Below are 21,000 nucleotides of genomic sequence, written 5' to 3'. Positions count from 1 at the left end.
TTCTGAAATATTCTGGAGAGAGGGGGCTCTAAGCTTGACATCATCACAAACTATAAGAGTAAACGGAACGCTTTTTGTCACCATGGACAATAAACTCTCTGAGAGGTGGCTGGGATTCTGTAGTGCCAAGGCAGATCACTGCCCTGGAAGGGAAGCACAGTGTGAGCAGATGGGCTACCAGAGCTGATGGCAAGTTTCCTTGCAGTCCTAAAAAAAAACCCAAACACTCACAAGACGGGGTTTGTTGGGAACTATCTGGCTGTTTTCAAACTGAACTTTCAGACCGAAAAAGTAAAGATCATCACAGGAACTGAAAAGAACAAAATGGTTTATTGTTTAAAATATCTGACTTTTCCCCTTTTCCCAGTTTGTTATGATCTCAGTCTCTTGCAATCATTTTATCACAGGCAGTAATATCAATTATGCAACTTTTGCATACATAGCAATGGTTATAAAAGGGACCAGAAAGAAAGAACTGGAAGCATAAATAAGCCTAAGCTCTGTCTCATTAAAATACTAAGTGTTCCTCACTTGTCTGTGGTGGTGTTAGTTCTGACAGAGAGCCCTGGAGACTGGATCTCAAGCATGAGGATTGTTCTGTGTCACAAAGACAGTGAAGAGAGGTCCCTTCCCAAAGAGGCCTATCCCACGCAGAGGACAGACTGTTAAACAGGGGAATGCAATGACATAAGATCAGTCTGTGTGGTAGGCACATCAAGGGCCTTATTTTTTAGTCTCTTAGACCTATGGCAACTTAAGTGTAGAGGAACCTTTGCATAAATCTTCGAGGACCTACTTCTAAACGTGATGGATATACGTTGAGAAGGCTTAAGAGGACAGTAAGAAAACGTAACAAGTCAATAACGTAGCAGGCTCACAGAACTGATCACCAGAACGCAGAAAGAACGAAACAAAATTTCAAAGAACCACGGCACGCAAGCCCAGAAACCACGATCAGTGCCGAGAGCCCACACGTTTGTGATGGAGAAGGTCAGAGCGCGCACCCGGGCCAAGCCCTCAGGCCTCTCCTCCCGCGCTGCCCGGGAAGCGGCTTTAGGGAGGGAGCGACCCCCGGCGCGGGCGGGGCGGGCGGGGCGGTGCGGGACGGGCCGCGCGCAGGCCCCGCCCTCCCCGCGGGCACGCGCGCCGTGTGACGCACGCAGCCGTCACGCAGCGGGGGCGCGGGGGGCGGCGCGGGCCGGGCCGGGCGGCGCGGCGGGGCCGCGGGCGCGGATTTATGGCGGCGGGTCTGTCCGCCCTGGCTGCCAGGCTCTCCCAGTCGGCTGCCGCCAGGTCCTACGGCGTGTTCTGCAAGGGGCTGACCCGGACCCTCCTCATCTTCTTCGACCTGGCCTGGAAGCTGCGCATCAACTTCCCCTACCTCTACATCGTCGCCTCCATGATGCTCAACGTGCGGCTGCAGGTGGGTGGCGGCGCGGGGGCCGGGCCCGGCCCCGGGGCTCGGCAGCTGCTGCCGGTTCCCCCGGGTCGCGCTGCCTTGTGCCGCCGCGTTCCGCGCTGCGCGGCCGCTCCGCGGGGTCCCCGCGGGCCCTGCTCGGGTGCCCGCACCCCCTGCGCGCTGGCTCCGGGGGGGCAGCGGACGTGCCGCTTCCTCAGCTCCGGTCCGTGTTGCCCTCCTGAGCTTACGGACAGGCGGGAAATGGGTGCGTTTCGGTAGTTACTGCCGACGCCCGGTAAGGAGCTAATAGGGTCCTTGCCTCCGTCAGTTTGTTGTTTTCCGGTCAGCCAAGAACAACTGCAGAGGGACAGGAGAGGCAGTTTCAGGTAACAGTGTCACTGCATGACAATGGCAGTTTGAATTTAATTTGTGTCGTTCCTGCCTCGAGCTCCAAAGGTGGAACTCCCTGGAACAGCTTTGACCTAAAGACGTTAGGAGCTCTTATTCCTTGCAGGCTTGAAGTTTATTTGGTTTTGTGATGAAATCAAGCTTTTCTTTCAGCTTGTCTGGCAACAGAAGCAGGCTGTGGGCTATCACAAACAAACATCAGCACTGGCCAAAGACTGGACACTTTCTTTCTCCCCATAAATGTAGCTGTAGTAAACACGGCTTTCTCCCCATAAACATGGCATGTCCAGCTAGCGGCCAAGTGCTGAAAGGCAAGTCTGGTTGCAGTCTGTGACTTGCAAAATGTAGGTTAAAACGGGAAGAGGTCAAAACGTGGCATCTCATTTTTATTTTTGGGCCTTGCCTTACAGTTCTGAACCCTGAAATCAAACCACAGCGCCAGGAACTGTACACAAAGCTTAGTAACCTTGGTGGCTAAAAATGTCCTGCCTTTGCTTGTTATCTGTGTTGGTATGTAATAGTTCTCTGTAACAACATCAGCTTATCATTTGACTATAATATAACCAATACCTTCTAACTGTGCTGGTGCAGCCAGCCTGACCAGTTCCCTTTGGGAAGCTGTGCATAGGAGATTTCCAGTGCTGTGTGTCTGATTTCAGTGTGCACTTCTGTTTACAGGAAGGTTACTTTAATATTTACCTTTAATGTTAAGCCTCTAATCAGTTCCAGTCTACATTTCTGTTGGCTAAGGAAAGTTGTCCTGTTACACAGCAAATCTCTCCAGCTGCTCATCTGCAGACTCACTTAGATGCTGGTTACCAAAAGCGAGTTTGTAGCAGATTACACTGAAACTACAGAAGAAAGTTTATATTTGGGTGTACTGCCTACCCCTGTGGATGTGCTCAAGCACCCTGTAGGGAGGCTTGTCTGTCTGGACTACTGTTACTTTCTGCAGTTGGGTTTTCCTTTTTCTTTATGTTAAAGATTTATTTTTTTTTTTTTGCCTCTATATACTAGGCACCAAGAAACTGGGATATCGGCATAATAACGTTCTGTATTCTTCTCTTTAGGTCCACATTGAGATCCACTGACTTGTGATGTGGTGTGCTGCTTGCATTGTGTGCTGCAACTAGTCAATTGCATTCTTCTTCAAATTAAACCTGTTATGAAACAGCAAAGCTATGCTTGTCTTCTCTACGACTATGAAGAAAGAAGATTTAAACCAGAACAGTGTGTGTGACAGTGGCCCAGGTCATCACAAGGCAGCAGCTCACCTGACACACATACATTCCACATTAAACAATTCTCAAAATCATAGTAGCAGTTTACAAAAAGAATTTCTTTTTTTTAACATCAGGAATTGTTCTCTCTTTAATATTATATCTCTGCATTCTCTTGGCAAGGAAATGCCTCCAAGTTTGAGTGAATCAGCAGAGGGAAACTCAAGTGCAGCTACTCCTTGGAAGGATTCATTTCATCTGTTTTTTTCTTCTGGGAAAGACTGCCTTCATAGGGTTTCTCACTGCATTAATAACACTTCAGTAACGGGCTGGCTGGAGGAAGCTTGCAGGTTTGCTGGAGACTTTAGCTCATGCTGCCCAGGAGACAACTTTGTATGCTTTGCACACTTGTGGCTGGGAAATTTGTGGTATAAACAAAACCTGCAGTTTCTGGAATTGGAAATGAGCATCAGCAAAGAAAATGAATTGCAGCCTGCATCTCTTAAAGAACTGGAGCCTGGTGATCTTCCTGATCTCTGTTTTATTCCAGCTCTCTCACTGTATGAGTGCAGTGTAGGACTCTTAAACAACCAGAAACCATGGTTTTATCTTTGTTACTTAAACCTTCTATCTTCAGAGCAAACACTTGGATACAAGAAAATGTTTTCAAATATAGAATATGCAACTAATAATGTTCACATGATACAGCTGGCAATTTCTGTGCTGGCTTTTGCACTAGCAGGCCTCTGGTATGCAGCAGTGAAGGGAAAGGAGTACTAAGGTTTTAATCATTGCCGTTTTTAACATTAATAGAAACTTAATTGATTAAATAGCAGAGAGAAGGTTACAGTACAGGTTTTAGTGAGAAGTAGACAGCTAAAGTAAAAATTATATTTTGTAATTGCTACCAAAACTGGCTGTTGGAATAACAGGGACTTTTATTTTTAAGGAATATCTGCATCTGAGTGGAAAGAACTGCTTAATTTCAAAACTCTTCGGGACTTCTGCAGGTCTGCCATTAACACTAGACTAGAACCCAGTTTGATTATTTAGCACAGATCCCTTGTTTTCTGTAGGGTTTGTCTTAGCTGAGTGTTCTGGCTACTATTTACAACCATTTCCAATCAAACTGTTTCTTGTGGAATTTAATTCCTGCCCTGGATCCAACAGTAATTAATGTTTTCAGCCTTAAAACACTTTGAACTGGAAAGGTGTTGGGAGGGTGGTCTTCAATACAGAATAATTCTCAGCACTGTTCATTTTCAAGGGTGGTGCTGCTCTAATTTAAACAATATTGTGTGAGCTCCATTGTGCAACAACAGACACTATAAAAATTTTCTAAAAGAATGTTTCCTTTCCTAGAAAAAGTGTTTGTTATCAGTGAAGCACAGTAATAGTTTCTGGGCCTGTTGACTTTGGCTTTGGGACAGGCTTCTGACAACAGGGTTTGGCAAAGAATGGAGCAAGCATGTTGGAATCAATAGAGCTGCTTGTGAATTTGCAGGAATATGCTCCCATGGGCACTTAGATGGAGAAACTCATTGTGCAGTAGGTCAAAGTTTGAACTTGGTGTCCAAAATTCTTAGTGAGGGAGTTGGTGTAGGTGGGCTTCACGTGTTCTGTGGGCTTACCTAAGGAGGGAGGTATTGATATGATGAGTTAGAATGTGTTGTCAGCTCACCTTTCCGAGTTAAAAATGAGGATTTAATGCAGAGTGAAGTCATGCCAGCGGCTCACACACCAAGCATCTTTTTTTCATGGCTAGCTTACTTCATTGTGGAAACAGAGTGAGTGATGTTGCATTTAATTTGACCTGAATTCACTTAGAAAACCAGTAGAGTTTCTAATGTGTTTATTTGGGTGTTAGCACACTTGTGTAAAGAAGTCTTTGATTATGAAGATGAAATGTCAATTATCAGTGTTACAGGGAGAAATGTTGGAATTTTTTAACTTTGAATGCTAAAAATAAGATATACTACTTTTAATGTTAAATTATATGGTTTTTATTATCCCCATTGGTTGGCTATTTCTTCTGGATGTTAGAAGAGATAAAAACCATTTAATTTAGAAAATAACTTTTTCCCTGGTGTGTACTTTTATTAATTACTGCATGATTACCTGTCATAAAATTACCAAAAGTGTAAAAATAGTAACAGATTACTTTCCTTCATACTATTCAATCCCATCTCCACTGCTGCAATTCAGCACCCTTGGAGTTTTTGTTATTGAGTGTTTGTGGATCAAGGTTGCTGAAGTCACATGGATCTGAAACACCAAAGCATCAGAAACAAGGATTTGAGTTACGGTGTTAAGCTGTTGTCTGCATCCAGCTTGACTCAAACACCACTTGGCAGAACTGAGAGTAAAGGAATGAAGACAGGGAGGAGTTGGAGCCTGTTTAAGCTGGCTTAAGCTAAAGAAAACGTTGTGCAACTATATCTTAATCTCTATAGTAGCTACATAGGTAAAGAAATACTCTTTTCCTGTGGGGTGAGCTTTTTGTTTTTAAAGTGGCACATAAACACAATCCTGAATCCACAACTGGATACTTGAACCTCCTATAGAAATAATTTGTTGGCAGGTTTTACTTGTTACTTGAGAGCTCCTTGTCTGTTCAGCTGAACAGTTTGGCCTGGAAGAGCCTCTACTCTGCTGGACATAATTCGGGAACCACATATTTAGAGAACAATAGTTATATACAAGAAAAAAAGGGAGTGGAAGGGAATAAAACATCAGAGAAATCACCAGTAAATTAGAATTTAAAATTGAGAACAGTGGGGTGCCAAGGGCTATCTCTTTATTGATGATAAGCCTATGCAGGAATGATCTTGGAATGATCAGAGTCTAGATAAAGCAATCCTGTTCTAAGCAAAATCAGGCTTTTAATCACTTATTATAGGATCACTTCAAATACTTACGCAATAGAGCTAAGGGAAATGATAGATTTTGTGTGTGTGTGTGTGTATTATATGTATATTGAACATAAGATTTAAAGAGTATGTCTTAAGGGAGTGGATTTAATCCATTCTAAGACAGTTTGCCTTGGATTTTGTTGCTTAAAACCTAAAAGGTAACTTTCTAACTTGAACATTCCTTCTGAAATTCAAATAAAGGGTAGTTTGGAATGTTAAAATCTCATGTAATATACTGCACTTTAAACTTGGGGAGGCCATCAGTGGAAAGTGCTGTTGTTGCACTAACAGAAGTTTGGCTGGTGGCAACAACACTCGGATGGCCTTTACTGTCTGCAGGAGAGGGAACCAGAGGGATGGCAATCCTTTGAAGCTGTATAGAAACCAAACACTACGTGGTTTAGGCCACTGTTCTCTTCCTACAAATGTTTTCATATTAACTCATCTCAAAAGGTGGAAGGTGTCTCAGCTAAGAGCCATTGTGTATAGTTTCATGGCTTCAGTGAGATATGGAAACTGCTTTTCTGAGGAAATGTGCTGTTGGGGCTGAGATTAATTACTATTATTATATAGTACAGAAGAATAACATTTTTAGTAGGGGTAAGGGATCTTTGTAGTGAACCAGGACCTGTCTTCTTATTTCCAGTTCCTCTTTCCTCTTGCTGTTCTCTTTATGTTGTAAAGAGGTATTTCTAAGTAAAATGTCAGGGTTCTACTAAACAACTCGTGCTTTCTAAAATTTCATTGATCAGTGTCCAGATCCTTCCTCCACTATATAGCAAAGGGTTCTATTTCTGCCATAAGAGAACAAATTAAGACAATATTCAATATTTAGAGAACTGCCTAGTAGTTTCCCATAAATATACATGTGAGTGGAAATTTACTATATGGTGTACTGCTTTGAAAAAGAAAACATATATTCAAATTTGTGCACACAGAGCTCAGCATGTAGTTAAAAAGTGTTTTATCACAGTATGATGTGGAAATGTTTATGCAAATGCTTAATTACTTTCAGACATTACAAAGCAAAATGCAGTAGAGTTGGTGGTGTACTTCTCAGTGTGATATTATCTAGTGCAATCTTAGAAATTGTCTGTGTGCATCATGGTGCACCATGACAGTTTTATCTGTAGACATCTAACCTTTGGCTTTTTCAGTGTTGGGTTGGAGCTTTTTTCTTTGTTTGTTTGGGGTTTGGTGTTTTGTTTTTTGGCTTTTTTTCGTGGTTTTGTTGTTTGGTTGGGTTTGGGTTTTTTTAGGACTGTCAAGACTGCACTTTCTTAAAACTGCCAAAGTTTGCTTTCTCCTTTTCTTGTCCCTTGTCCCCCTTTATAGTGTATACACTTTACATTTTTGGAAGAAGCAAGCCTGTACATGCTCTCTGAATGTATCATCCTATTGTCAAGTTCTTCCGTTTGTTTTTATGGGCTGGTTTTACCAGTATTTTTCTTCTCTTCCTTCCCAATAATTTGTCAGCAAAAGCATAGGCTGATACTCTGTTCCATTTCAGAAACGCTCCCCTGTAATTAATTATGCATAACAAATTGACAGAAACCATGTAGAGACGTAAGCATCCATAGTCTGTCATTAGGGTGTATGACAAGTGGTGTCTCTGACAGAGCAATAGGTAATCAATATGACATGTTTCTGCTTTTTCCCTTCAAAACAGCTGCTTTGATTAAAATCTAGTATTTAATTAAAATGTGTAGTGCCTCTGTCAGCTGAGAATTGCACCTAGAATTTGGGGGTTATCAAATACATTGAGGTCAAAACTTAAGAAACAGTTATGCTAGGTTCAATACTCTTCAGGTTTTTAAGTCATTTTTAGGTTTGTGGTTAATCCCCTTGATATCTGACTGCAAAGCTGATTAATCCTCAAGGAGGAAGAGCTGCATTTGATAACTGATTTATTTTCAAATAAACAACTTGCTGCCTATGAAAGTACTGGTATTTATAATCAGCTCACATACTTAAACAGGACAGAGATACCAATCTCACTGTGTTAAAAAAGAATAATATGGAAGTGCTAGAATGATGGCAGCTTTTGCCACCCTGCACTGAGTAAATCCTGTTGGTGTGTACTTTTAAATTAATCCTGCATTGCATTCCAAAATCTCAATTATCTTAGTCTTTTTTGAATTGGTAACTATCTAACTGCTCTAAACCTTGTATTATTTCATTGTTCGTGATGAAATATACTTAAAAGATAACACATCTTGAGGGCCATATTTTCCTTCTTTGTGTTAAAACCCAAACTTGAAGTGTCGAATGTTCCTTGTTTTTCTGGTTGCAGACAATTTTTTCCTAATATCAGATACAAAAATACCTAGATGTAATTTAAGTTTTTGTTCTTAAAAGTAGCTAAATCTAATGCTTAGTGTCCAATTCATCACTTGGTGAGTGTTCCATGGACTTTCTTGAAAATGGGTTGTGCTTCCTGCTGGTGACTAACCCTAATTCTAAATCCTGACACTTAAAATACTTCAGTGAACTGTGATGTTATCCATGCAGAGCAGTTTTAATTTGTGGCCTCTGTCTTTGGCCTGAATTTATTTTTTTATTGCAATGTGGGAGATGGAGAAGGCTGGCACAAACATTTTTGTTTGTTCCAGATAAAGATGTTTACAACTTTATATTTTAGCATTTTATTGTAGGGGAGTTTCCATAGGAGACTTGAAACCAGTTGTCCTAATGAGATGAATACAGATTTTTGAGTAATATAGAGGCTATCTGAGCTTCCAGAAGCTGTTGTGATGCTGCTTGCTTACACCACAGGAGGGAGTTAAACATCAGTCTTTTAAGTATTTTCAGTTATGGCATCTTTTTTTTAGTACAGTGCATTTCAGTTTATAGATATGCTGACTTTGACTTCTCTTGCAGATTGTCACTGCAAATGTTAATGTACAAGATCAATACACAGCAGTAACGTGTTGTAACTGTTTACAATTGAACTCTTGAATGCCAATTGATGGGTTTTATCAAGCTATTTAAAAACAAATAAAAATGTTTTTTAAAATTATATTTTGTCTGTCATTAACAAAAGAGCTAGTTTTGGTGCTTCTCTTTTGGATTATCACTGTATAAATTGTACAAATGTATTTAAAGGGATCACATTTCTGACAGTATTCTTTGATCTTAAGGTTGCTTGATGCCACAAGGGCTACATTTTAAGGAAGTGTTACTGTTATTTGCTGCAGTTACGACAAAGCTGAAGACTTGATACCTTGAGTACCAAATTAACATGCACTATTTTTCTTAATTATGAATGCTTGAGAGCATCTTTTCCCTCAAAACATGCACTTAACAGAAAAAAAACAGAAAGGAGGGGTGAAGGAAAATTATGTAGTAATCTAATGAGGGCTGTGAAGTTTCAGCAGGTGGTTAAAACACCCACAGTTGAGAAAGTGCCATCAATGTTCTATGCACTTCAGTGTTGATGCCTTGTTGCTTCTGGAATGTGCATGGTACCTACTGAAGTAATGGTCTCTAACCTCTTGGGCTGCCCACCATGTTCCATCCACTCCACTGTGACAGTGATGTGATCTAGCCTTAATTACTCATGTCATCACTTTCAGATGGTTCATTGGCAGCTATACGTGTTTACATAAAGGGGCATGATCTGTGCAGTACATGGGGAACTTCATGGAACTCAATAATTTTGCAAATAAACTTGGCCATAGACATGCTAACACATATATCCAAGTATATTCCTATTAGGATTTGAAGTGTTTTGAAGTCATATATAAGTTAGTGGTCTGTAACTCTGCAGTAGTCTCTGTATATTTGTTCATCTCATACTGTAGAATTCTATGAGAGCTGCTCCTATGTACAGGAGGCCAAATTTCCTCTATGCAGGTCTGAGATTGCCAGAGGAACCTTGCAGCAAGTTAGACCCATCACAACATTTATGTCTTCAGTATGTTTCTTAGCTCTTGCCTTTTCTGGCAGATGTGATAACAGTTTAAAATTTTAAAACCAAAACCTCAAACCAAACACAAATACCAAAGATTGCTTAAGATATTCATATTTCTGAAGGACATAGGATTTTTTAAAAGTAGAAGGAGTGCTTTACTTTCCATTAAAAAAGAAAATACTGGATGGTGGTCTTGTTCCAAAGAACTCTGGTATGTCTGTAAAAAGCATGATGTAAGTCTCTCAAGTGTTAGGCAGCACTGCTGCTATTTTTCATCACAAATATTTTCTAGACATATTAAAATACTCATTTATCTTTAACCTCATTGTTCAAAGAAAATTAAAAAAAAAAAAAAAACAACAAAAAACCAAACCAAGCAGATTGGCATTATTTCAGGTGTTACCCGTTGTTAAATTATTCCCAAGTGTAACAGACCAAAACTAACATAGAATTTAAATGCTCACCTCTTGCTCATTGAACAAAAAGCCACCACCAAAGAGAGGTAGGATGTTTTTGATGTTCTTTATCTTGAGCTAGTGGCTGAAAGCTGGAAGTTATTCACAAATAACCCTTCTGAGCTCAGTAACCCTGTCTTGTGTTGTATAATAAAAAAATCTACAGCAGAGATCCCTCAATCCCCTTTCAGATCTTAGCCTTGGACTCCAAATATTGCACACTGACTATGAGAATGTATGACCTCCTAGAATAGTTAAATTTCCAATTTCTGGTCTTTGATTCCCCCCCTTCACTATAAAAGCATTTAGGATTTAAAAACACACAAAAAAACAAAACAAAAAAAGTATTTTAATGATACTGTATAGCACCTTTCTAAGGGCTTGCTTCTGCACCTTCAGGTGTCTGTCATGTCAGGCTTCTTTGAATGGAGAAAGTAAGCAAGGTTTGGGTTTGGTTAGTTTGGGGTTTTTTTTGCATTTCATGAAGTGTAATCAGTAAGAAATCTGATAGTAGGATTTATCTACTTAAGTAACTTAGAGTCATCTTAGTAGGACAAATGACAGCTTCAATCCTGTAATCCAATCACACAAGATCAGTATTGATGTCTAGCCTCACTGACTTCATCACAGCTCTGTTAGCATGAGGATCTCCCTGGGTGAACCAAACTACAAGATCCAGACTTGTGTGTTTTATGGGAATATCCTTAAACTTAGGACAGGTTAAAGTCCAGGGCTACAGTAGAGTCAATGTGAATCTTCCCAGCAATTCAAACTGAGACTATACCATGTTTCTGAAGTATTCTGAAATTCACTGCATGCTTTCCAAACATTGTACTCCTTGTAGAAAATAAATCTTAACATACAAGTATTATTTTGTAACAAAAAATAGTTGGGAACTATTTTAAAAAAATGCAGTGTGCAAAATCACACCATACTGGATGGTCTTCTAAAACAGAAGAAACTTCTAAGAATTCCAATTTATAAAATGGCATCACTTGCTACTTTATTTGAATTGTTAAACTCATAACAGCTTTTGTTAAGAATTTTCACATAGCTTTGGTCACTATTGCATTTTAATTTTAGATATTCTCACATGAACTGCACAAGGTCGTTGTTAACAAGGTTATTACAGCTGTTTATGCAAAGTAAGAATAACTTTTTGTTTTGGTTTGGTGTTGTTTTCTTCCCCCTGGGGTATTACATTTTAGTTTTATTGTTTCTCAGCTACACATTGTTCATGTCTGAGATGTTTGCTCTTGCATCACTTTCTTTAAATTCAGCTACTTGATAATGGTGCTGCAGTCAAATAAACAGATGTTGGACATCTTTATCTATTACTAATGATCAAGAAAATATATTGGACTATCTTCTCAAAATGGTGAATTAATCAAGTCACAACAAATTACACTACTTAGAAAGTCCTTACAAGAAATTAGGCTGTTGGAAGAAACAGATACGGAAAAAATATTTTCAGAGCTCTTTTTCATGCCTCTGTTCAAAACTGGACTGAAACCGATGTAGTATATAATGGATACTATGAACAGCTTTGTAGGAGCCTTCAGAGAGTCCTTTGCTCAACATATTGCCAGCATACCTCTAGATCTAGAAGTAAAAGACCATTTATTCAGCATAAAATACAAAACTGTGGTTTTCTGACTGCATTTATATATAATAATATATAAAATATTTACATATAAACACAGATATGCATTAATACCTTTGTTTGTTTAGCTCAAGAATAACTTTCTTCATTCTTTCCATACATGATAAGGAAGTCCAGTAGCAAAGAATAGAAACATCCCTGAGTTCTATGTTGAACATGCTAAAATTACACCTTTCTTTTTTCTTTTGGGATTAATATGGGTCTTCAAAATCCCATGGTGCTAAAGATGCTTCTTTACTCATTCCTGTTGCCTGTGGTCAGCATTCTGGAATAAGATCTTTAAATGATTAGCAGTTTAGGTTTCTGAGAAGACTGCTCTATCTGCATTTATCTGCATTACTTGCAGTTTCACAAGCTTATTAAAACAGTATTATCTCCTTTCTAATAGTTTTAAAACAGTTTTTCATTATTTTAGCTGAAGAATATGAAGAGGAACTTATCTCTTTTTAACTCATATCTGTATATCTCAGCTTCAATAAGTCAGAATTAAATAGAACATTTATAGAAAGGAGAACTTTGTATAAATTATGAGGCAAGTCCAGAGCATTTCAGGAAAAAGCAGCAGCTACAACTACCAGGCTACTGTTCTTCATAAAGAGTAAATCTGGAAATTCCATAGAATTTCCATAGCAATCAAGACATGGATGATTCAAATATAAGAAATGCCTAATACTTGATGAAATTATGTAATCTGTGAAGGAGATAACTGCTCTTGTCAACAAGTTAAAAAAGGTTTCTCACTGTGAGAAAATTAGACATTACTTAAGAATATAAATAGTACTCAGATAACAGCCCATTTACATTGCAAATGGAATTAAGATGTTGAAAAAACCTCTTTATTTTAATTATAATAATCTGCCATCTTGTTTTTCAGGTTTGGAGTCTTCCAAACATGCTGAGCTCCAGAAAAGCCCTACAGATAAAGAGCAACAGCGCAATTTTATTTGTCATGAGAATTTAGCTGTGCTTATTATCCATCTTCTTCTGAAAAGGCTCTCTCTTCTAGCAGGAATACCAGGATGCAGGCCTCACCAGGCTAGAGAGGAGAAAACAACCTTGCAGAAAATAATTCATTTTTTCTCAGCTGGTACAATGCTGACCTAAATATCCTAGATTCTCATGCTTTTGAAGTGTTTGCAGTCAACAGCAGACTTCAAAAACATTTATATGAAAAGTCTTTCAGGTATAAGTGAACTGTTATTTCCTAAAGCTTTTGATTTCCCCCAATTCCCAAAATACAAGGAAATACAGAAGATACTATGTTAAAAAAATATCCTTTATCCAGTGTGAGGATGTTGAGCAGTACACATTTACTTGAGTCTCTTTGTGGATTAAAATTGTGCAGTAGCTTTTAAATCTGTGAATAATTTTTTCACAGAACATGTTTTAATAGTTCTGCTAATTTGCTAAAGCAAATGTTTTGCTTTCAAAATGTATCTCCACCATCTTTCTTTAATTTTGGATATTTGGGAATTTCCTACATCCTGCTGACTGGCACACCTGATGCAGACATCCTCAGAGAGCCTACATCTGTACAGCTGAGATTGCTGGTATCTGAAAATACAATGAAGCTTTTAAAGATACATATTTTTTAAAAAGAGAAACAAAAAACATTTAATTACTTTCTAGGACATCAGCTTTTCAAATGCATCTACTGTATTTTGTACACTTAATTTTTTTTAATATTACATTGCTTGTTTTATCTGAAGCATGGCAGCTTGCCAGCCTTAGGTTTAGTGATAAATTCTGCTATACAAAGCAAGAGTTATTTCTGAGGCCACTTCCTTCTGCTGTTTTATCATCTTCCTGGTTTTGTCTGTTTTCAATAAATGCCTTTGTATTTTCACATCTTTTATATGCATGTATACACAAATCCTTTCCTCTATATTAAAAAAGATAGTTGCAAGTTGGTAAGGATAAAAAAGACAGACTGTTGACTTCAATTTCATCGCACTAATATACTATATAGATGCTTTTGCATGACACTATTAAAAGTTGTTCACATATTGATACAAAAAGTATTTCCTGAATTTGGGAGTGGGGTGAGGAGGCAGTGGTTAATGTTTCATAACAAAGTTTTAAAAGGGAAATAATCTCTGGGTACAGCTATATTTGAGTACTACAGAATGGCACATGGAGGCTGGGTTCTCACAGTGAAAATGTGTTATTTTAAAGCATCTCAAATTGAAGCACATTGAAATTTAAAATCCAAAAAGACATTATGGTGGAGACCAAACATCTCTCCTTCACCTGTCCCCAGAGGTTGAATATTTCTACCTGAAGAGAAAAATCTAGAAAACTCAGCAGTAAGAAGCTGCAGATGCCCCTGCACACACAGTGGAACTCAAACCAGAGGGAAAGGAGAAGTAAATAACGGGTGGTCAGGGGAGAAGAATGAGATGAGAGGAAAAAAGTTAAATTTGCAATGCAGCAAACTGGTGAAAAGTATTTGGAACTTACAAGAAATGGAAACTGTCCCTGCTGCCACTGCCCATATTAGCAGTCTGTCATGAATTCCTCATTTCCACAAAAAACTGTTACTATGGATGTAAGCTGCAAATCATCATGTACTAATCTTTTTATGAAGCTGTTTTTGCTGTTGTTCTGTAGACCTATTGTTCTTTTACAGTTATATTAATAGACTAAAAATAACAGGGGCAGTTCTATCAGATGTAAATTATAATTTTATATCTTAAGAATTATTATTTTATATGGTGCTGACTAAGGTCACAGAAATCCTTTCTGACCACAGAGGTATAAGGTACCAAATTCATCCTGTATTTAACTCCACTGAGGTAAATGGAGTTACATAAGGAATTAATTTGACCCGTCTCCTCCATTTCCTTGCAAAAATTATTTGGTTTAGTGCATGCCAAGTTTTAACTTTGTCCCTCCCTTAACATCCTCTTGGAGGCAGTTTTTTCTTTCTTTGAAACTATACAGAGAAATACAGCAGGAAAAGACAATTAAAGTAAAAGTCTGCTTTTAAAATTGAAAGTGCATTTTTTATAGTAAGAAAATACAATTTTTTTTTTGTTTTAGTATAGAAATGTATGGGATTACTCTTATATCCAGGAGGATATGAAAATAATAAAATAGTATATACAGCCATGAGGGAAAGGACTTAAGTGATGTTTTTTTGCCTCTGACCCCCGGGTGTTTCTTTACAACTGCAGTAGTTGGGATAAATAGGGACCTTTCTTGGTTAGAGATGGTAAGAATTTAAAATATTACACATCACCTTTTAACAAGGAATCCCCTCCCCTCTGCACCTGGACTCAACAGGAGCTATGTATCAAAAAAATAACCTACAAGAGAAGCTGAAGGCATACTTTCATCAGCATACAACTGCAATTTCATCATACAATAAATTTAGGTTTTGGGTGGCAACATGGCACAAAATTATTTTAATAAATTCAACCCACCAGTACAAAGTTATTTGAAAAACAAAACCCTCACAAAGCAAGAAATGGAGAGTTGTTTTACTCTTGATGATTTTACACTAGAGTTGGCATGATCTGTCTTCCTGCCAGCAGTGCAAAGCCAAGATAAAGCTTGGTCTAAACCCTGTAACTCATAACTGGCTAAACTTGACAGGAATGTGATTACCTGCTCCTATTTGATCTTGATCAATTTATTACCATTAGATGATCTACTAGTGCACAGACCAGACATTAACAAGCATGTAATCTGGCTATAGGCACAGTCTGAAAAGGGCTGATCGTGAGGGATCAGAAAGTGAAATTGATGGGAGAGTCTGTGGTTCAGAGGAAGGTTAGAATTACTCAGGGCTATTGTCCTCACTGACAAAATAGCTATCCAGCAGCCTGCCTTCCTTCTTTCCACACCATCTGTGTGTCACAGTCTACCAATGCTGCAATGGTGCCAATGCAACTGTTTGTGGGAGCAGAGTGTGAACTTAATCAATGGAATAATTATGTTTAAAAATAATTATTTTAGACAGAACTTTTAAATTAAATCTGGATCGAGTTATCCTATTTACAGCACAGCTTCAAAAATGGTTGCTTGAACAGCTGAGAGAGCACTAAAAGTGACAATTATTAGTTGCCAGTTCCTGCTCCTGTCTAAATTTATGGTTCCACTTTTATTCAACCCAGATTTGTGCACTGTTGACTAGCCAACAGCAAGATTTGAGCCAGCTCAGGTGGAGATACGCAATTGCATTTCAGACACTCAATGATAAATCCACAAGAGCACCTGGTCTAACCCTTCTAACACTGTATGTCATGAGGGACTCCATCTTGTTACTTGGCTGCCACATGTACCATGGGATGCCAGCCCTGTTACCCTGTGGAGCTGCTGGAGAACACTTCTGTGGGTGGGGAGGAGGAAGCAACTGTGGGGGCCTCTGCTGTTAGCAGCACTGCTACAATGCTGCTAAGTGTGCTGCTCAACTGCTGCTGTAAGCGTGCAGCTAGAGCAGGGCTTATGTATGGTCTGCAACCCAGCTACAGCTCCCAGTGTAGGATGGATGAGGAATTTCAAATTCCCAGGCCTTGGTGAGACTGCAGAGAGGTCTGCTATAGTGCATTTAATCATTCCAAGTGGGAGTTAGCCAGCTGAGGTGAATTCACAGACTGTGGCTGTTTCTCAGAGTGGGAACAGTGTCTGGCCTTTATCAGTGCACTCCCCTTTGGGGAATTACTTTACATCAAATGTTTTCATTTTCCTGATAGAAAAACCCTCTTAAGCTTCATGCAAAATTCCACTTGTGATCTGATTCAACCCATGTCTTTTAAATCCAATGATTCTTTTTCTGTCATTTTAGGCATGGCTTTCATGCTAGAAAGCAGCCCATTTATGTCCAGTGCTGTGCATAATTAACACAGGCAGAATTGAGTTCTGATGCAAACTATATTTCAGATCATAAGCATTACAGAGTTGGTGGACCTCCACAATTTTTAATGCATTTTGTTTTCCCCACTTGGACATTCTGGTGCTCTTTACTCAATGACTCAACAGTAGCTCTATCAGTGTTACACAATGGAAACAAGCATTGACTTTCAAAACCAGTAGCATGTGATGCTAGGAGTAAACCAAGCTTATTTAGAAATCTTAAGGAAACCAACAACATCAAAATATGTCAAGACTTGGAATTCAAAATAAACTGCAAATAAGATTCAGGATATGATTAAAAGTTCCTCTGAAGAAAAACTCACGCAAAATTCTTAGAAAAGAGGCATCTTTAACTTTGGGGTTTTTTTTACTATTTTAAGAGAACAAGCTTCCTATTCAAACAAAAAAAGCACCATTCATAAAAGATGTTTGACTTGCTAAACTTCAGCTTTGATATTCCCCAAAGCAAGACAAAATACTTTCAAGTAATATTTTTTCGAGTTAATGGAAGGTGCAAGCACTTTGAAATCACTAAGACAAGCAGCAAACAAAAAAAATGTATTTTTCTAGCTGAGAAAGATATCATATGTGTGACAGCATAAACATTTCAAGAAACAATACATGGGTAAAACCCATCTGCCAGAGAGAGGAAGTCAAAGAGTTTGCCCTAGGGGGTTAAGAATATCTTATTATTCAAGTACTGATAAAAAAATAGAAAAAAAAGAAAACATGGAGATGGACTAAGACTCTCCTGCCTGGAAACCAATAGGCAAATGCTTCTTATAAAATAAAAAATTGTTTGATGGTCTAGCTTTGAAACAAAAGTATTCTTTAATACAATGGCTAAGTATTGATGACAGTGGTTCTGACTAAGATACTGCCTTAGGAAACATAGTGCTAATGTTTTTCTAAAAATCTGAGCATCTAAGTGAGCAAGTAGTAAAACCAACCAAATAATTTTAGTTTACATCTATATTCTTTAAGGCATATCTATATTCTTCAAGACTGTATTATTAGGAGTGCACAGAAGATTAACTGTTCTCCTGAAGAGTAACTGTAAAATCCTTCTTATCAAATCTAACACAAGTCACAATAAGGCAGACTTGCAGCTATGTCTGCATCTAGGATGATTCTTTCTTCCTTCCAACAGTACGGTGCATTATTCCATTTCCCTGTTCTGATACTGAAGTCTAGTCTGATGCACAATGGCACTTTATTTCTGCATTGCAAAAGTTCAGAATTTTATTTCTTGTCTTTGAAAACAATGTTACTATCTACTTCTGATTTGCTATCCATGCAATGAAGATCATCGTAGCTTTTGGTTAGAAATAAAAAGTTTATTGTACCTGTTATCATAAAACGGAATTTTACATCACTGAAACATACTACCCAGAGGAAACTTACCACAGTAAGATTAAGCTTATTTCTTTCTACAAGTAACCTGGAGATGAATTATGAAGACTTTGTCAGAATTTCCATTAACCAAGAAAAAGCAATCCAGAAAAAAGGGAATCAATCGATTCTTGCTGAGGACAGGATGTGATGACCAATAGGGCTTTTCTATTCCTGAATTCTCTGATTACTTAAAAAAAGGGCAAGGGGTAAAGAGTAATTTTCATTTTCATTTTCATTCACTGCTTCTTGGAATCTGGTTCAAATTGAAATCCATAAAAATGGTTCAATATTTAATGAGCCTTTTAGACCATAAAAGTATGATGTAATGGATTCAGTTGTCTTCACTGACTCTGTGTGTAGGGGCAAATGTCAGAACAGATGTGCTCCTGACCCCATAAAATGAAAAATTATGTGATAAATTACTACTTAGTGGAAACTGAATCAAACCAGATACCAAATGATCCAAAGAGAGAAAAAAATAACAAAGTGTATTACCTGAAAATGCAGTGAATAACCACACTTATCATCAAGGAATCAACCCTGACAACAGCAGTTTTTGGAGAAAGCACAATTTTCCCCTAAAAATAATTTCAACAGACCAGCTATTATGACTACTATTTACACCAATGACAGACAAGGAAGTTCTTCCAACACAGAAGGTTAGACTTGGGGATATAAAACCGGCTAAACATACTTGTGGCAAAAATAGGGTCGACTACAGAAGGGACTGAAAGAAAGAAAAAAAGATCATGTAATCTGTAGAGGGTAGTGAATGACAGATTTCAAAGTTACAACAGAGTAAGGTATATATTTGATAATGCAAAATACTGATAATTTAACTGTTTGCTCAAGTTAACAATGAAGTTATAGCAAAGAACATTTTGCTTCTCTCACAAGTCTGGAATTGTCTGATTTCACCATGAAGTTTATATAAAATTTCCCAAGTGATCATTTACTAACTAAGACACCCTTTTTTCACATCTTGCTTGCACCACAAAGTCATTTTTGTCTTCATCTTATATATTAATTTGGCAAATTCTAAAACCTAATATTGCTTCCATTAAGTCAACAGGAATTTTGCACTGAATTGGTGGGTGGGGGATTGTTCTCCATGGCTCACTGCTATTACAATTAGTGACTGGGCTAGATTTTATTTTGCACTAGAATTTTCTTTATAGCAAAAGTATATTAAGTTATACTGAAATACACGAAGGAAGGAACAAATTATACTAACAAACAAAAGCAACAAGAGAAATAAATACGAGGTGTAAGATATTAAACGTGTAAAACAACACATATGAAATGGAAGCAAACAATATTGTGACCAATTATAAAATTAGAAGTTTTCTCACTAACCAAATTCCGCTTTAATGTAAATTAACAGTTTGCCCAATGTGCAAAATTATTCAAAGCCCCCTTGTCAGCTCATCTGCATTCAGACTTACTTTAAAACATCCTGTAATTGCACTTTATGGACACACATTTCAAAATAAATCTCTTACCAAGGTAATGCTTCTGTTTTATGTAACCGTATCCTTTTTATACACTAACTTACTAACCTTATAACAATGTTTAATTCAAAATATGAAATACAGAGGAGTATTTTAAAGGTATGTGATGTTTATGTCTTCTAGATGAGGTAAAATACTCTATCGCCAGAGCAGCTGTTAGAGTCAAACCGCAGCTCTCAGCAAAATGGGCTGTAATAACCACCTATTAGCAGCGGTGTCAAGACCTGAGTGCTCCCAACACAGCTTCCCAAACAGTGCTCTGCCCCATGCCAGCCTACAAGAGGAAAATGAAAAACACGATATTTTCCTGTTGGCTGACCCTTTCCTCCCACAGCTTCCTATGTTAATAAAATTTTGACAGCAAAGTTTTTTTTTAAAAAAAAGAGGTGGTGCCGGAGAAGGAAGGAAGGAAGGAAGGAAGAGCGGTCTGTGCCAGCACATTTCTGCTTACCTTTACAGACTTTGGAGCCTGCTGATATCCCGACTCCCGTGACACCTCACTGAAGATCTTATCTTTATCGAGGATTCAGGAAATCCCACAGATGCTCTGACTCCTAGGGCGTTAAAGAAACAATCCTGTTACCAACACAGACAACACACACCGAGGTAAACCCCTAGACCGCGTACGGGGAACAGTTCCATTTACACGCCAGACCCTGCACCCAGGAGCGAGGAGCAGCAACAATCGGCAGAAAACACACAGAAACATCCTACGTCTCGGGCTCCTTTTCGGAGACTTCAACGCACCTCGTCGCCTCTCACGATGCGGCTTCAAGCCAGCTCCGTCCTCTCTTGTCATCTCCCGCTTTTCCCCCTCCCTTTTAGAGCCCTCCGAAGGACTCAGCAGCTCTGCAGACATTCTCTGGCAGCTGCAGACCCCAAGAGCCAACCCCAACCGACACGAAGCCCAGCGGACTCGACGGCTCCCTCAGCGCCCCCGCCACGGGCCGCGGGCGCCCGCAGGCCCGGCTCCTCCCGCTCCCCGACAGCCCCTGCCCGCCCGGGCGGGCCCTGGCAACCGCGGGGAACCCGCTCAAGGGGCCTCAGCGCTGCCAGGCCGCGCCGTGTGAGTCCTGCCGGGAAGGGCACGACCAACACGCAGAGGAAAAGGAGACGCTCCGCACTCCGGGCGCGCTCCGCCGCACGGCTCGGCTCGGCTCGGGAGCTGCCGCCCCCTGCGGGGAGGAGACAAGGCGGCGGTGGCCGGCGACCCTGCGGGGGCGGCGGGGCCGGGCCGGCCGGGCCTGCCTTCCACCCCGCCCCTCGG

At 39.3% G+C, this 21,000-nt stretch overlaps 1 protein-coding gene and 1 long non-coding RNA gene across 4 annotated transcripts; one reads left to right on the top strand and one right to left on the bottom strand.

The window, feature by feature from the left end:
* Positions 1–311: 311 nt before the first annotated feature.
* Positions 312–20,905, bottom strand: LOC127390467 (uncharacterized). 3 transcript variants are annotated; one of them, XR_007890872.1, is made up of 3 exons: positions 20,481–20,905; positions 20,185–20,287; positions 312–1,756 (listed from the first exon to the last, which is right to left on the bottom strand). It is a non-coding gene; the product is annotated as an uncharacterized LOC127390467 (long non-coding RNA). The 3 variants fall into 3 exon arrangements; XR_007890873.1 differs by lacking the exon at positions 312–1,756 and adding an exon at positions 11,285–11,909; XR_007890871.1 differs by lacking the exon at positions 312–1,756 and adding an exon at positions 11,916–20,007.
* Positions 1,238–8,958, top strand: LOC127390466 (small integral membrane protein 10-like protein 2A). The gene is made up of 2 exons (XM_051632149.1): positions 1,238–1,423; positions 2,878–8,958. The coding sequence occupies exons 1-2, from the start codon at positions 1,238–1,240 to the stop codon at positions 2,896–2,898; spliced, it is 207 nt and encodes a 68-aa protein (XP_051488109.1). The 3' UTR covers positions 2,899–8,958.
* Positions 20,906–21,000: the final 95 nt, after the last annotated feature.

This window comes from Apus apus, chromosome 14 (genome assembly GCF_020740795.1).
Source record: "Apus apus isolate bApuApu2 chromosome 14, bApuApu2.pri.cur, whole genome shotgun sequence".
NCBI lineage: Eukaryota > Metazoa > Chordata > Aves > Apodiformes > Apodidae > Apus > Apus apus.
Note: the sequence above shows the minus strand (reverse complement) of the source record. Positions and strands in the feature narration are given on the sequence as shown.

Bases quoted from the DNA above. Each gene is read 5' to 3' on its own strand.
- LOC127390466 (XM_051632149.1), top strand. From the start codon at position 1,238: ATGGCGGCGGGTCTGTCCGCCCTGGCTGCCAGGCTCTCCCAGTCGGCT. The intron at 1,424-2,877 runs GTGGGTGGCGGC...TCTTCTCTTTAG, and splicing joins TGCTCAACGTGCGGCTGCAG to GTCCACATTGAGATCCACTG.